The sequence below is a fragment of the Lissotriton vulgaris genome, chromosome 5 (assembly GCF_964263255.1).
Source record: "Lissotriton vulgaris chromosome 5, aLisVul1.2, whole genome shotgun sequence".
Taxonomy (NCBI): domain Eukaryota; kingdom Metazoa; phylum Chordata; class Amphibia; order Caudata; family Salamandridae; genus Lissotriton; species Lissotriton vulgaris.
In genome coordinates, this window is record NC_141693.1 from 1,633,764,493 (window position 1) to 1,633,779,977 (window position 15,485).

The window sequence follows — 15,485 nt, forward strand, 5'->3', positions numbered from 1 at the left end:
GCCCACTCAGGCCAATCCTTGCGCTGCTCAACCAGCGCACGCATTGGACACGGATTCTGTGATGAAGTACCAATATCTGCTGGGACAAAGAAGAACCAACACGAAGGCACGACTTGGGAAGCGGCCGGCAGCAGGTAAGTTTAACTTTAACTTTTTAAAAATTATTATTAAACTCCCTCTCCGCACACCCACCTCACCACTTTTTCTATGTGGCAGCTGTCTCTGCACCTCAGTGCAGAATGAGGGAGGAAAACAAAATTCCCTCATGTTATTCTTCGGAAATATGTCATTGTTTAATAAAGTGTGAGGAATAAGTCCATGCACCCACTCTGAGTTAGCAGTGCCTGCAGTAAAGGTAGCATCAAAGCTGGTTGTGTGGGGGAATCAGAGAACTTTCTGTCATTTATAATAGCTTTGCTTTCAACTTTCTACCATAGTCTAAATTATGTCTTTAAATTCTGTTATTTGTGTCCATTTTCCCCCACAGAAGATGGACTGGCGAGGCATTGAAGTGAGAAATCTATCAAACACACAGGAATATATTTTGCTTGGATTGACCAATGAGCGGGTCATAGAAATTATCCTATTTCTTTTCTTTTCTGTGGTCTATTTCATCACAATGCTCGGGAATGTTGGCTTAATTGTGCTGACAGTGATTGACTCACGTCTCCATACCCCAATGTACTTTTTTCTGTGCAACCTCTCTTTTGTTGATGCCTGCTACGCCTCGGTGGTGGCTCCGAAGATGTTAGCCCAGCTCTTAACAGGCAATAAGATCATCACATATGTTGGGTGTGTCATTCAGTTTTACTTTTTCCTGGTCTTTGTGATTACGGAGCAGTACATTCTTATGGTAATGGCGTATGATCGCTATGTCGCCATTTGCTATCCCTTGACATATAAAACCAGAATGTCTTGGAGGGTCTGTATTTTATTGGTTGCTGGCCCATATATATATGGTGTTTCTGATGCAGGTGTTCAGACCTTTTTTACCTGGACTTTATCCTACTGTAGGTCACACGCCATCGACCACTTTTTCTGTTCTGATCCCCCCTTAATAAAACTATCTTGTACTAACACAAGCAAAAAAGAATTTGCTGTATTTTGGTCATCAGGCTTCAACCTGACTACCACTGGTTTTCTCATCACTATATCCTACTCCTGCATTATTAGAGCTATATTTAAGATTCGTTCTGCTGACGCGAGGAAGAAAACTTTCTCCACTTGCGCGTCCCACTTCACCACCGTCTCAATATTCTACGGGACTCTCTTCATTTATTACCTACAACCTGTTTCCACCCACACCATCGTGCAAGATAAGGTACTATCCGTCTTCTATGCAATCTTTGTCCCAATGTTAAATCCTCTGATTTACAGTTTGAGAAACAAGGAAGTGAAAGATGCCCTAAAGAAGATCATTGTGAGAACATGCAGGTTACATTAATATTTTCCATGCCATTAACACACACCAAGGATACAGACAATCCACTTACTTCTGGAGTGTACACAATACAGTGCATAAGTAACGTGTAACGAAAAAACAAAAAACACACACAAAATATACATAGCCAATGTAGCTCGGAGATATCAGACAAACCCTAGCAAGTCAAGTCAACTGTTCCTACTCAATGGCTAACGGCCATGGAGCCGCATCTTCAACAAGAACATGAGACTTCGAACCATTCCGAAAATGATAATTCACAAACCACAGGAAAGACAAAATGCCCGGATACCACTAAGTTTTTGAACTTTCTAATTAGCAGTCAAATATATGTGATTTAACAGTATTCAAGAAATAAAAACACAAATGATAAGTGGAAGCTCACCTTCCCTCTTGGATGTCTGTAAACATCGTTTAGCATGTTCATTTATTTAGGTACAGATTCAGGTAGTGGAAACTCATCTACGATCACACAGTCAGTTGAGCTATCCGGAGAAGATAAAGAAATGTGCACTTTCATTCTTTGGCTAAAGGAATTGTACGAATTGAAATAAGCTCCCAGATATATTAAACATTTTGTATTACAAGAGTTTATTTTGAGTGATTTGTTGCTAGTGAGGACTGAATCTCAGATTAATGACTGTGGACCCACTTGCAATCTGTCCTTTTGCTTCAATAGTTAACATTTGTTCAAGTTAAACTATAATTAATTGGGGGCATATTATCAAGAACGTCATTAAAATTATCACCGCTTTAGCGGCAGGAAACTGCCGTTAACGCGGCGATAATGAGCTTGATAATCGGCCCTTGTGAATTCCCATAGCAGCACAGGTTCTGGTGTGAACTTGGGCTTCTATGGGAATTCACAAGGGCCGATTATCAAGCTCATTGTCGCCGCTTTAGCAGCAGTTTCCTGCCGCTACAGCGGCGATAATTTTAAAGCCGTTCTTGATAATATGCCCCTATGTTTCATCATTAGGAGGACTATATTTACATTCTTGCCTTTAAAAGTCTGTGGTTAATTAAAACGTAGCTGAACATTGTTAGAGAATGCGTAGCCTTACGGGAGGTATGCCATTTCTCTTTTGTTGTGGTTCTGCATTTGGCAGTAGTAGATATTAAAGTCTTCAGGCCTAGGCCTATATTTGCAATTGGGCGACACACTCATATTTTAGGTCTAGCATTAGACAAGACATTTTTATTTTAGTGAAATAATATATATATATATATATATATATATATATCTATATAGATATATATATATATATTCAAGCTTCGATTCGTACCAAGAATGACGGGGCACTGGCGGTGGGTGCCGCAAACACGGTTGGTACGCCGTGTATTAATACTGCTCCAGATCTCCTCCCCCAGCCGGGAAAGAAGAAACAGCACTCGCGGGGTGTTTATTCAGATATTTCCTTTATTCGCTCATCACAGACGCGTTTCGAGTCAAGCCCTTTATCAATGTGTCAACATGAATGTTGCACAGGAGCCATTTTTAAAGTGCATAGCGCGATCTCGTGAGGAAAGTAAGGTAGGACTGCTCGTCTTCTTTACACGAGCGCCATATTGGAATGTGCAAAATGAGCAAAAATTCACATTTCATCTGTGATTACAATTAATCACAAGCCGTGATTGTGAACTTTTTGAGAATTAAACATAATGCCGTGGATCCGCTAGCCCAATACATGCAATATCATAGTGCCACATTCTTAATCAAAATATTTGGCGAGCAATTACACATGTTGGTTGAATGACATTCATTTTGATACAATCTGATCTCAAAACCTTTGGCAGCGTCATCTGTCACATTGAAGACTAATTTAGCTTGGGTAGACATTGCTCATCCGGGCAGAATTGTACTTGATGATTTTTTTTTAAATGGGGGATGTATTTCAGTGATGATGTAATATTTCAAGAACCATGAGACCTATATACTTCATTTTGGTGTCAAAACATGGGTTTTGGGGGTCAAGTAGTCCTACAGAGACGGAAAATAACTCCTCAGAGCAATGTTTCAGACCGTTTCCAAAATGGCAGGTATATTAGAGGAAGATAAGACATATATAGAAATGAAACAAGTAATAATGTTTTTTTTTATCCTTTTATGTATACACCAAACAATGTTTATGATCTGAATATGAAAAAATATATATGTTTATTGCTCCTGTTTTAGATGCCTTTTCATAGTTCACTTTATATATTCAAGTCAAAAAACATCTTTATTTGATTCCTAGAATCATAAAAGAACAATAAAACTTTGCTTTTGTTACATAAATCCAGGATAATACATTAGTCCTTTAGAAAATTAACATGCAATACATGGGTTATCTAATATTTAAATTTGACGCTATTGTATAAATATTTGATAAAGTGCAATATACAAAGAGCATTTTCGTCAAAGTCATCGTACAATACACGATTCAATTAATAAAGTGCTTTAGTGCCATTAGAACTTTATTTATTTATTTGGCAATTGCTCGTGGTACATTTGCAGAATGTTGAACATTTGAGAAGAGCATATTGACAGGGACATCTTTTTGTAGCAAAGGTGTAAAAATCTTTTTAATTACGATTTTTATACTGTTGGAGTTTTTCAAATTGTACTGTTACTTCCTACCTAAGGTGCGCCAAAGGCAAGCCAGTCTGCATCTGTCATCTGCGTGACGAGCAAGCCATGCAGATTAAATAGCCCGAATATGCCAAGATCACGCTTTGCACCATAAATGCTGCCTCTCCCCTGCCAGACCGGTTGGGATGGACTAGATATACTAGAAAGGAACTCTTAGACCTTCGGTTGGTAACAGCTAGTAAAAAAACTGTGCTATGCATGCTCTTCGTGCAGTGCCCATGTGAAGCAGTCTAGTTTTGGGAACATTCCCATTAGCAATGACTCATTAATGTCTCTTTCTAAAGAGCCCATAGTACAGGGTTTTCTCAATAATGAAAGATCCATAATTAAGAACAAGTTGGCCTTCAGAGACTTTGTCTAATTAAGAAAGCCTGACTGGGTCTTCATCACTGAGACACGGGCCACGGACTCTTCAGGTCCTGACCTCGTAGATGCAATCCCGTCTGGCTAAATCCTTGTCAGACTGGATAGGGTAGGCAGTCAGGGTGGGGGGTTGCGCATTCTCCGCAGAAGATCTGCCGTACTCAGCCCTTGACCATACCCTCAGATCTCTACCAAGCCCTTTACTTTTCAATTAATTTGCATCTGACAGAAAGTTTTTCTGGTGTCCTATGCTATTGACAACTAGGCTCCAGGGCTGCTTTCATCCAGAACTTTAGCTGCCTTCTAGAACCCTACCTAGAAAGATCCAATCTCACTCTCTTGGGTGATTTTAATTTCCATTTTGATAGTACACTATGTAAAGACACTCAAATTCTTCTAGACACCTTGAGCAGCTGTGGCTTCCACAGCTGGTTAGGAGCCCCACTTATCTGGTGGGGCATATCTTAGATGGTATTTTCTCCAATGACCCTTGAATCCTGGTGGAAGTACCCATTCCCCTCGCCTGGTCTTATCAATTTGCTATCCCTTTTGACTTACACAGTTTGACATCACAAAGGGGTATTTTCTGAAAATATTAATTGGGAGGAAAGGAGAAACCTAAGTCTCATTAGCAAGGAGGCACTCACCAACCTTTTGCATAACTTTCAGCCCTCTGGGCACCAGGATGCGAATCTGGCAGCAGCCGAACTATCGTAACAACTGTCAACTGTCAGTAGCAATAAACACCCTGGCGCCAGTGTGTAAGCATTATTCAGCTAGAAGAAAGCCCTCTGCTCCCTGGTTTTCTGAGAGACTCAGAAAGATGAGACAGGCGTGCCGCAGACATTGTGGTGAATTGATCTAGCACCGTGGGGTAGGGAATTGCACAAACAGTGTCTGAAGAAATATAAAGCTGCCATTATGGAAGTAAAGGGGTTATATTGCTCAAAGGTCACAGAGTCAATTAAATCCTCTAGGGATCTTTTTAATATCATTGACTGAGTTTTCTCAGGAGCTATGTGATAAAATATCTGACTTCTTTCGTACCAAAATCATGGATATTTACTCCTTGCTTGAAGCTTCCAACACAGGGTTACCTGCTCAGTGTATCTCCCTTCTTAACAAAGAGGTGGTTCTGGAAGATTCCCCCAGGCTACTCACTTTTCCTTGTTTATTGCCTGATGTTACTGATCAGCTTCTAGAAGGAGTTAAATCTGGTTCTCCACTGGATCCCTGCCCCATTAAGGTGTTTAAAATTGGTCATGAAGCTATTGTTCCTGACCTTACTGTGACATTAAACGTAGCTATCTCAGAGGGACAGTACCCCACCTTGTGGAAGACAGCTGTGGTAAAGCCACTTTTAAAGAAGCCTTCTTTGGACCCCTCAGAATTGAAAAACTATCGCCCGATCTCATTGCTTCCTGTTCCAGTTAAAATCTTGGAAACCTGCCTTAATGTCCACCTTAGTGCCTATCTGAAGGAGCACCAACTTCTTGATAGCTCACAACATGGCTTTAGCCATCACAGTACGGAACTGCCTTAACTCTTGTATTTAACAACATCTGTACTCAAGTGGACTTAGGGCACACCAAGCTGCTAGTTCTACTTTACCTCACCTCAGCTTTTGATACCCTGTCTTCTCTGAGACTGGTTGAGCATCTCAGTGAGATAGGGATCGGGGGCTCTGCTCTGAGGCTTCTTGCCTCCTTCCTTAAGGACCGGGTTCAGACTGTGAAATTTGGCTAATTCTACTCGGCCTCTAATTCCATGTCTTGTGGTGTTCCTCAGGGCTCCTCCCTGAGCCCTGCACTTTTTAGTATTTATGTGGCCCGGCTTGCTAAAGTGGTGAGGTCCTTTGGGTTGGAGGTGTTGTCCTATGCGGGTGACACCCAAATGATGGTGTCATCACTCATAATATCAAAGACTCTGCTCATAACTTCAGGAATTGCATACAGGCAGTATCCTCCTGGATGGCGGCCGATTTCTTGAAACTGAATGGGGAGAAGACTGAGGTCTTGATCTTCGGCAGCAAACTGGACATTTGGTTCAGCGACTGGTGGCCTGACATAATTGGCCGGTCAATAGGACAGTGTCCACCTGGTTTGGGATTATTAGAATCCTCAGAAAAAACTCACACTTTCTGTCATTTGACTCACACAAATAGGCTGTTATTACCCTGATACCACCCAGACTGGACTATTGTAATGCTCTGTATTTGGGCATTAATAAAGGTCTGCTATGACGTTTGCAGCTGGTGCAGAATGCTGCCGTCAGACTGGTGATGAGTTTCCCAAATTTCACTCAGATTCGGCCTCTCTCAGGACGCTACACTGGCTTCCTTTGGCCCGTAGGATCCTCTTCAAGACACTCTGCCTAACTAATAATGCTTTCTATAGCACAGGCCCTGAGGATATCAAGGCAATACTTCATTGCTATGTTCCAACTAGACAGCTTCGGTCTGGATATAAAAATCTGTTAATGGTACCTAGATTTAACAAGGCTAGATGGGGAGGTAGAGCCTTTTCGATTGTTGCTGCCAAGCTTTGGAACTCCCTCCCAGAAGAGATTTTGGGTCAGGTGTCATATTTGCTCTTTCGTAAAGCCTTGAAAACCTGGCTTTTTTCGCAGATCTCAGTATAAGCATGCCGGCTCGTCTGCCCACTAGTTCCGTAAAAGCGCCATGACACCCTTGGGCTAAGTTTAGCGCTCTATAAATTCAATATTCATTCATTCAGGTTTTGAAAGTACATGTACGTGTAGGTTCTGTGGGTGGAGGCTTTAGAAAGTTTGTAGGTTTTAGCACCCCATAAATATCTTCCCAACCAAATTCGCATGGATCTTTCTCTACATAGTTGGGGAACACCTTTATGTTTTTAGGTCCCCTCACACACCAACAGGCCCCTTGGTGTCATGCTTCATCATCGGGGTCATCGTGCTGCGACCTACGGAGACGTGGGAGCACTTGTTAGACTATGTGTGGTGTTGGTGAGGGGGTATTTTGAATAAATGTGAGTGTATTGTGGGGTTTGGGAAATAGTGATAGTTAAAAAGAACCTGGCTCGTGGGGTGACTAAAAATTATTTAATAAGCCCCCGGGCTGATGCTGTTAAAAATGAGGGTGGGAGGTCAATACGCTGACAATGTGCGTTACCTCCTTTTTATGTGCGTCAACATGTTTCGGTGCCAGAAGCACCTTCTTCAGGACGGAGTGCACAAATCCCCACCTTACTCGCGTTTCTCTAACTAATACCAGAATTTTCTAATAAAAGTGAGGAAAAATTACAGTGCAGGTAAAAGTAATGTATCTAGTAAAAAAAGACGTTGTCTATTGATCAACTGTTTTGGAGTTGTAGATAAACCTCATGAGCCAAAACATCAGGATCTGGTGTGCTAACTAGCACGATTTCTATGAGTTAATACCTCCCGATCGATCCCTATGTGGCTCCGGTGATAATTAATTATCACCGGAGCCACGTAGTTAGCACACCAGATCCTGACGTTTTGGCTCATGAGGTTTATCTACAACTCCAAAACAGTTGATCAATAGACAACGTCTTTTTTTGCTAGGTACATTACTTTTACCTGCACTGTAATTTTTCCTCACTTTTATTAGAAAATTCTGGTATTAGTTAGAGAAACGTGAGTAAGGTGGGGATTTGTGCACCCCGTCCTAAAGAAGGTGCTTCTGGCACCGAAACATGTCAACGCACACAAAAAGGAGGTAACGCACATTGTCAGTGTAGTGACCTCCCACCCTCATTTTTAACAGCACCAGCCCGGGAGCTTATTAAATAATTTTTAGTCACCCCACGAGCCAGGTTCTTTTTATCTATCACTATTTCCCAAACCCCACAATACACTCACATTTATTCAAAATACCCCCTCACCAACACCACACATAGTCTAACAAGTGCTCCCACATCTCCGTAGGTCACAGCACGCCGTACCCCGTAGAGGGGTACGATGACCCCGATGATGAAGCATGACACCAAGGGGCCTGTTGGTGTGTGAGGGGACCTAAAAACATAAAGGTGTTCTCCACTGTGGAGGAGACACCCTTAATCTCAAGGAGTGGATTCTAACTGTTTATTTAAAAATGCCCAGGGAGAATGAATCCATTCTGATTTCTCTCTCTCCCCCCTCTGATTGTTAATTCTTTCTCTAGATATGCATGATCCAAAACTTTTATACATTATCTGCTCACGTAGAATGTTCTTTTAATGTGTCCACACACAGAGGATGACGTCGGTGTAAGGTCACTTTGCAAGACGCTTCTCTTGAATTCACTGTACTGAAGATTGGCAAATGTGTTTTTCACACACACATAAGGTATTTCTGTACATCTTTAAAATCACATTCTTCTTCGGTCCCAGCAAATCCTTTCAGAAAGTTCACAGGTTCAGAAGTTAAAGCTCCAAACTTTGTTCCCAATATGCTCATAGTGTCATCACCCATAAGAATACCTTAAGTCAAGTTTCTTGTACAGCATATGAAGCAGGATTATGTGACTATTCTCGTCCGTTACATGACGTATCCATAACTCTGACAATTATTGATTTAGGAACATTGTAACAAATCTAAGTAGCATAATATTAGCATCTGTGTCATTTGACAGTACAATGACATGATTGGAACCATTTTGAACAGCCCACTCAACATGTGGCACAATACAAAGGTCAGCATCTTCCAATTTATTGTTTAGTTCTTGAACAATACGGCCCGGGCCTTTTGAATATATTTTTGTAGGCACCAGCTCCTCATTGACAACCATTCCACTTGCTATATTTGGAAATTCAGTGTTCACTGCAGTATCAGCAATGATTTGGTGAGTTGAAATCTCCAAGTTCATCTTGTTCGAGGTTGATGACCAGAATATATTAAGTTGCACAAGTATTGGTGTCCAATTTGCGATGCGGGCAGGGTCAATTGTTCCACTTGTCGACCTTCATATGATTCCCTCACCTCCTTTGACAAATAGTTCAAGACAACTGTCAAAGACAATGTGCAGTTCTTGCAAGGTGCACACTGACTTTGATATCTGTAGAACAATCTAAATGACCCCTCCGAAGTTTTGCATGGATGAAATATTGACCGTTCAAAATTTTGACACATTGCCCACAACAAAAGCAGTTTTCAGTGAGGACACCTTTTCGAACTAAAAATCTTAAGGTGAAAGTTTTTTTTGAGCTCTTGTATGAGTTTGTGCTTTACTACTTTGGTTGAAGCACCTCCATCAAATAATGCCTTTGTTCAAGATCATGTAATAGAATATCCTTGATTATTCACCACTTTCTTTCCCTCTAAAGCTGTTTTTTGTAACCTGTTTTGAAGTGGCTGGTTGGACGAAACTCTTACTATGGCAATCAAAGTGAGGACGTTTAGCTTTAGTGATTATGTCAAACAGCTTTTTCTCCTTCAATACAAATCTCTTCTGCTTCAGTTTTGATCCATGTTCCAGGACATCTTGTAGATGTGTCTTTCTATTGTTATCCACATATTGTTTGGTCACATTGTGACCAAACATTTGCTCTAAGTTGTGTAGTCGCACAGGCTCAGTCATTTCAAAGGGGTTTCCTTGCTGCTGGAATGAAGAAGACTGTCAGCATGTTTATTAAAATGTTCCCCTCTCCTACAAGTTAATTTTGAATTTGTCATCTCTCTGAAAACATTGCAAATAGAATGGACTTCGTGGCATACTAGCTGCCATTTAGCAACATATTCACTTTTACTTGTCTGACCAACAATTCCCTTGGAGCTTTTCTGTGATCTTGGGTCATCTGTTGTTGTCTCATATCTGGAGCCACAGAATTGAAACTTCCCTCGCTATATATCTCCACAAAATGTCTTTGGATGAATTTTCGGCAGTGGTATAGTTTTTCCACCTCTAGCTTCTTCACTCTTTCCAAATGTCAGGACCCATATCTCAGGTAGTTTGTGCAATCAAATTCGTAAAACACAGTAGTCAGTGACTCCACATGCAGCTCCCAATCACCTTCCCGATCAGCATGTGCCAAGTTTTTCACAAGTGCTATCATGTGTTAAACATTTTCCCATTACTTGCAAAGGGCCCCATTATGATGGTGGGCGGACACCGCAACGGAAAACGGGACCGACTGCCAGAGGTGCGGCGGTCCTGCGGGGCCATTTCGGATGCGACCGCCACCTTGGAAGTCACATCCTACATCTTTTACATTGCGGCAGGCGCAATGTAAAATGTACATGCTGTGCTTTGGCATGCATAACGTGACAGGCACCGCGCGGTGCATGCCACCTTGTGCATGCCAATGTAGGGGTTACCATGGGTACCCCCTTCAAGTGCAGTAACCCAAAAGGGGGGACCGCAACGGGCCCCCATAGCCATTTAACATAGGCCTTTCCATGGCGGAATCTCCGCCATGGAAAGGCATAGGCACCGTAGACATCATAATATGGATGCACCTCCACCATATTTCGTGCCTTTCTGCCCAGCCGGCAATCCGGCTGGCGGAAAAGCTGTGGAAGGGCTTTTCGTCTGCCGCGGTACCCACCGCCATGCTAATGTGGTGGTGGATAAATGGGCTTGTGGTGGCGGGCGGATCGCAACTGCCCGGCCGGCAGTGGCGATCCGCCCACCATCGTAATGACCCCCTAAATCTTCCAAGATATTTCTTAAAATGGTTTCTGCTGATTTTACTGCATTCTATGATCTTATTTGGCAGCAAGAACTCCAGGAGTCAAATCAGCTGAGACCACTATAAGTGGCTCATTCTTTTCGTTAGAATGACAAAAACGAATACTGTCATTGTACATTCTCATCAGATGAATCTTAATTGCATTATTATGGATCAATACAGTTTCATCTATGTTGACCAGTATTTCTCTGATCTCACTGAGTGTGAACCCGTAGCTAACACTAAAGATTGGCTCAAAAACTTAATTTACTTTTTAAAAGAGTGGAAACGTAAGTGAAGGCTGGCAGTCATGTTGCCTCTGGCAGCTCATTGTACATTTATACTTTTGAATGTATTCACACATGCAGTTCGGGTGGGAATACAAATCCACTGCGAAAACATTTGCCTCACTTTATAAATCAGCTAGTCGGTTGAAAACGTAATCTTGGAAGAAACTAGCTGTAAAAAAAAAAAAAAAAACAAACGTTTGCCCTTTGAGACTCACATACTCGGTACTTTATGTTCATCAATCCCTTTGGCCCTTGCTCTGGCTAAACCATATATAACATATTGATGAGCCAATGTTTTCTGATCAGCTGGTTAGAGGGTGAACAAGGGGGAGCCACGGATCTTCTAAGTGGATAGGCATTGTGTTTAGTTGTCATCGCTTTCTCAGAAGACTCTGATTCTTGTTGGAATTCACTGGTATCTGCTACTTAAAAAAAATAATCCAGGTGTTTTTTATTGCATTTGACTTGTAGTACTTGTTGTTACAATGATAACATATTTAATCCTCTTTACCCATCAGTTTTGATCTTTTGTGTACTTCTCCTTGCCGTTTTTCTACAGCATCTCAAACACGTCTGTCCAGCCGCTCTTGATGTTAGCGTTTCTTTAGAATTCGTTTGGCATATGACAGATTTTTCTATGTTAAAGGAGTCCTCAGATTTTGTAGTTAGCAGTACTATGTCAAAAGGTAAAGATCCTCTGCTACTACCTGCTTTGCTTATGTTTATGATTTAAAACCTGAAACAAAAACAATTTAAAATAAATTTGCCAATATGATACCTAAAACTCTTCATTATAGAGCCAACATTTTGGAAAATGCCAGAAGGGTTACTCTGAGGTATTACTTTCTGTCTTTTTAAGACTACTTGACCCCCAAAACCTATGTTTTGACACCTAAATGAAGTATATAGTTCTCATGGTTCCTGAAATACTACATCATCACTGCAACATATCCGCCATTTTTAAAAGTATCATCCAGAACAATTCAGTCTGGATTAGCAATGTCTGTTCTAGCTAAATTACTTCTCTAATGATACAAAAACACAAATCAAAAATGTAAATCTCTGGACAACATTTTTTTTACCGAGTCATATACAGGGCCCAAGGCTAATACTGCCAAGTACCTATCCAGCCACTTTCGGCATAGCTTTGCTTTCTCCTCCCTACTGTCTGTTTGTGCCCCACTTCCTTTATGAGTGGCTTTGCTGTATTCTCCAAACCACCAATAGGTGTCATGCTTTTCCTAGAATCCGTTTATTTTAAAGTGTAATACATATTTACAGAGATTTAAGTCACAAACTAGGACATTTCAAGATGACAGCATTGTTTACTACCAACTGAGAAGTGGGCTTCTTGTTCTATGCTTCACACCGGATTAATGTTGGACTATTAAACTCTGGCAAACTATGGATGTGACCTCAGCATTCATAGCACTCACAACAAGGCTGTAGGGACATGGAGGTCAGCCCAAGCCCCTGGCACCAGAGCGTCAGCTGTTTTGTATTGCTTCAGTGGTCTCTTCATGTCACACCCTTCCGGATCAAAGTAAGAGACTCTCCTGCTCCTGCCAAAGGAGATGTGATGGCAGATGCAGGACCGACACCCAGGAAACAGCTTCCTTGTTTCCCTGTGAGTGTTGTAGGTGCTATAAACAACCCCATTTTCCATGGTTGCAAGTAATTACCCATCACATTGCCAGGCAATCAGTGGGATGGGACTGCTTGCCATTTCCACTAGACACCAGGGATTTTCTTTTTATAGAGGGAGTGGCCCCTTGGGCAAGGGCCTGTGCTCCCCACTCAGCCCCAAGTATATTCCATCGTTTTGCTTCATGGAGGATGTTTACTTCTAATTTGCCCCTCCACCCACTCTACTTGCTATCTGGTATTTCAGAACTGCGGTGGTTGGTGGTTGCCGATGTGGGAAAAACTTTAACTACTGACAGGGTCAGTAGGTGGGTGAGAAGTAAAAGGTAAAGAAGAGGGAAAGCACAACCTTCTTTTTCTTTTCTGCTAGCATCATCAGAAATGTCATGCCCTGCTAGTGGGGAAAAGCACTTTACTGAGAGGAAGTACCATAAACTGTGGGTCCTTTTTGAGAGAATCTGGTCTGTGGATTACATTGGTACAGCTACATGAGCAATTCCCTCCCCTACATGGGAGGATCAAGATGCTCATTGTGTGAGAAGGGTAAGTTTTGGAACATTTAGCCACACCTAGATTCATGCAGAAGACATTCTTTTTGGTGGAAGCAGAGAGGTTGTCACCACGCACTTTGCAATTTGACTCCATGTTGGCCACTTTGCATGGGAGGATATCAGAAAATCTGGAAGATTTTATACCAACAGATGCACTGGATAAGAAGGTTGAGAGTTGCCTAAAGAAGAGATTTTGCGAGTACAAATCCAGCAATAAGGACAAATGCTTATGTAGCATTCACTGCTTTCTGGTTAATGGGTTTTGATATTCTGGCATGAGCAACGTAAGAGAAGGAAAACTACTCTGACTTTTTAGTAAAATGCAACAAGCCAGCTGTCTAACTGATATGGCACATGATGTTTTAAGAGCTACTGCGATGGCTTCTGCTAGTAAGGTGTTGGCATATCATAACGTGGTTTAGACGCTGTGTGGCATGAGGCATGGAGAAAGCTTCACTTCTAGAGATGCTGTTTACTGGGGTGAATTTCAGTGGTGGCTGGTAACATTTGAAAGCAGTGAAGCGTAAAAGTTGGGGACGAGTGCCGCGAACCTAGCAAGTCCGCCTATCAAATGGGTATTTCTGGGCATTCCCACTGGGAACATTTTGAAAAAAGTGAGCAAATGGTGCATTTTAAAGCACATTTAAATTTAAGAATGCACAAAAGTTTATAAAGCAATTGTGAAAGTGTAGACTTTAAATATATGTTAACGTATGGATTTTTTTTTGTATCTTACTGAATTAAAATTATACAACAGTTACTGTAGTTTGTAAATTGTACAGTGAGACAAGCAAATGTTTTTAATTATCTCACCTGCACACAGGGTTTTCTTTGCACTGCATCTGGTTGATAAACTTTAAAATATTATTTTCATGCCATATTGATTATATTATAACAAGCAAAGGGTATTGTAAAATTCAAATTAAAAACGGTAACATAAGACCAACAAATAGCAACCACAGCTGACTACAAGTTGAGAACCTCAATCTTAAAATCCCATTAATATCTCAAGTTCTGTGCAAAAGACCTCCGGGACCGACTGTGCTTTGATCCCACTGGATTTCCAGATAAAAACTTCAAACAGCGTGGAGGCAGCACCAGGTATGTAGTCACAGATCAAAGCATAAGATAATCTCTCCCGTACCTCATAAGACGCCAGTCGTTTTACGAGGCACGGGAGAGATTACCGAAAACTTCATCTTTCTGATTAGGAAAGTTGGTGGCTTATCATGACCGCCTTGAACATCGTGCCTCTCTTCCAGTAAACTTGGACTGTCGATACACTTATTTACAGGGATTTGGGTGTTTTTTTATGTACTAGTGATATATGGAGTTTGAAACCGGTGAATTACATTGGAGTGATTCAGTATACAAAGTGGACTTGTATTAACCTGCAATAAACACTAACGACCTTGGTGATCCGAGACTTACTTTCCTTTGTACCGAAGGAGGCTACAAACATTCAACTCATGCGATATTTCTATTAGCAAAGTGGCCACAATATATATTTCTTTGTCACTATTGATCCACTCAAGTGCGATCTTGATCCGTTTTCTCATCCTTGGGAACCTCAATTGGTTTACTCATCATACTTTCTGCCCTGACGAAGTTCCTCGGGTAGAAATGAAACGCGTTGGCTGTTTTTGCATTACTTACAAAGAAGAAAAATAAAATACATTTCAAAATGACCTAATGCTTTGATCTGTGACTACATATCTGATGCTGCCTCCACGCTGTTTAAAAACGGTAACATGTTGCACTTAACATTTCCACAATGGGATGCCACAATTATTATCTATCTTATCAGCTTCATAGTTCTTGCCACTCACGGTCTGATGTGAGTCACTCTTGCAGAGGCTACATGCGGCCTTCAAAGCGTGCAGAGGCGACATTTATTCATTGTAATTATAATAG

The 15,485-nt window shown here is 41.4% G+C and overlaps 1 protein-coding gene across 1 annotated transcript; it reads left to right on the top strand.

Moving 5' to 3' along the window:
- Positions 1-418: 418 nt before the first annotated feature.
- LOC147716877 (olfactory receptor 5M11-like) lies at positions 419-1,444 on the top strand. Its single transcript, XM_086919818.1, has one exon. The coding sequence runs from the start codon at positions 446-448 to the stop codon at positions 1,442-1,444; it is 999 nt and encodes a 332-aa protein (XP_086775944.1). The 5' UTR covers positions 419-445.
- Positions 1,445-15,485: the final 14,041 nt, after the last annotated feature.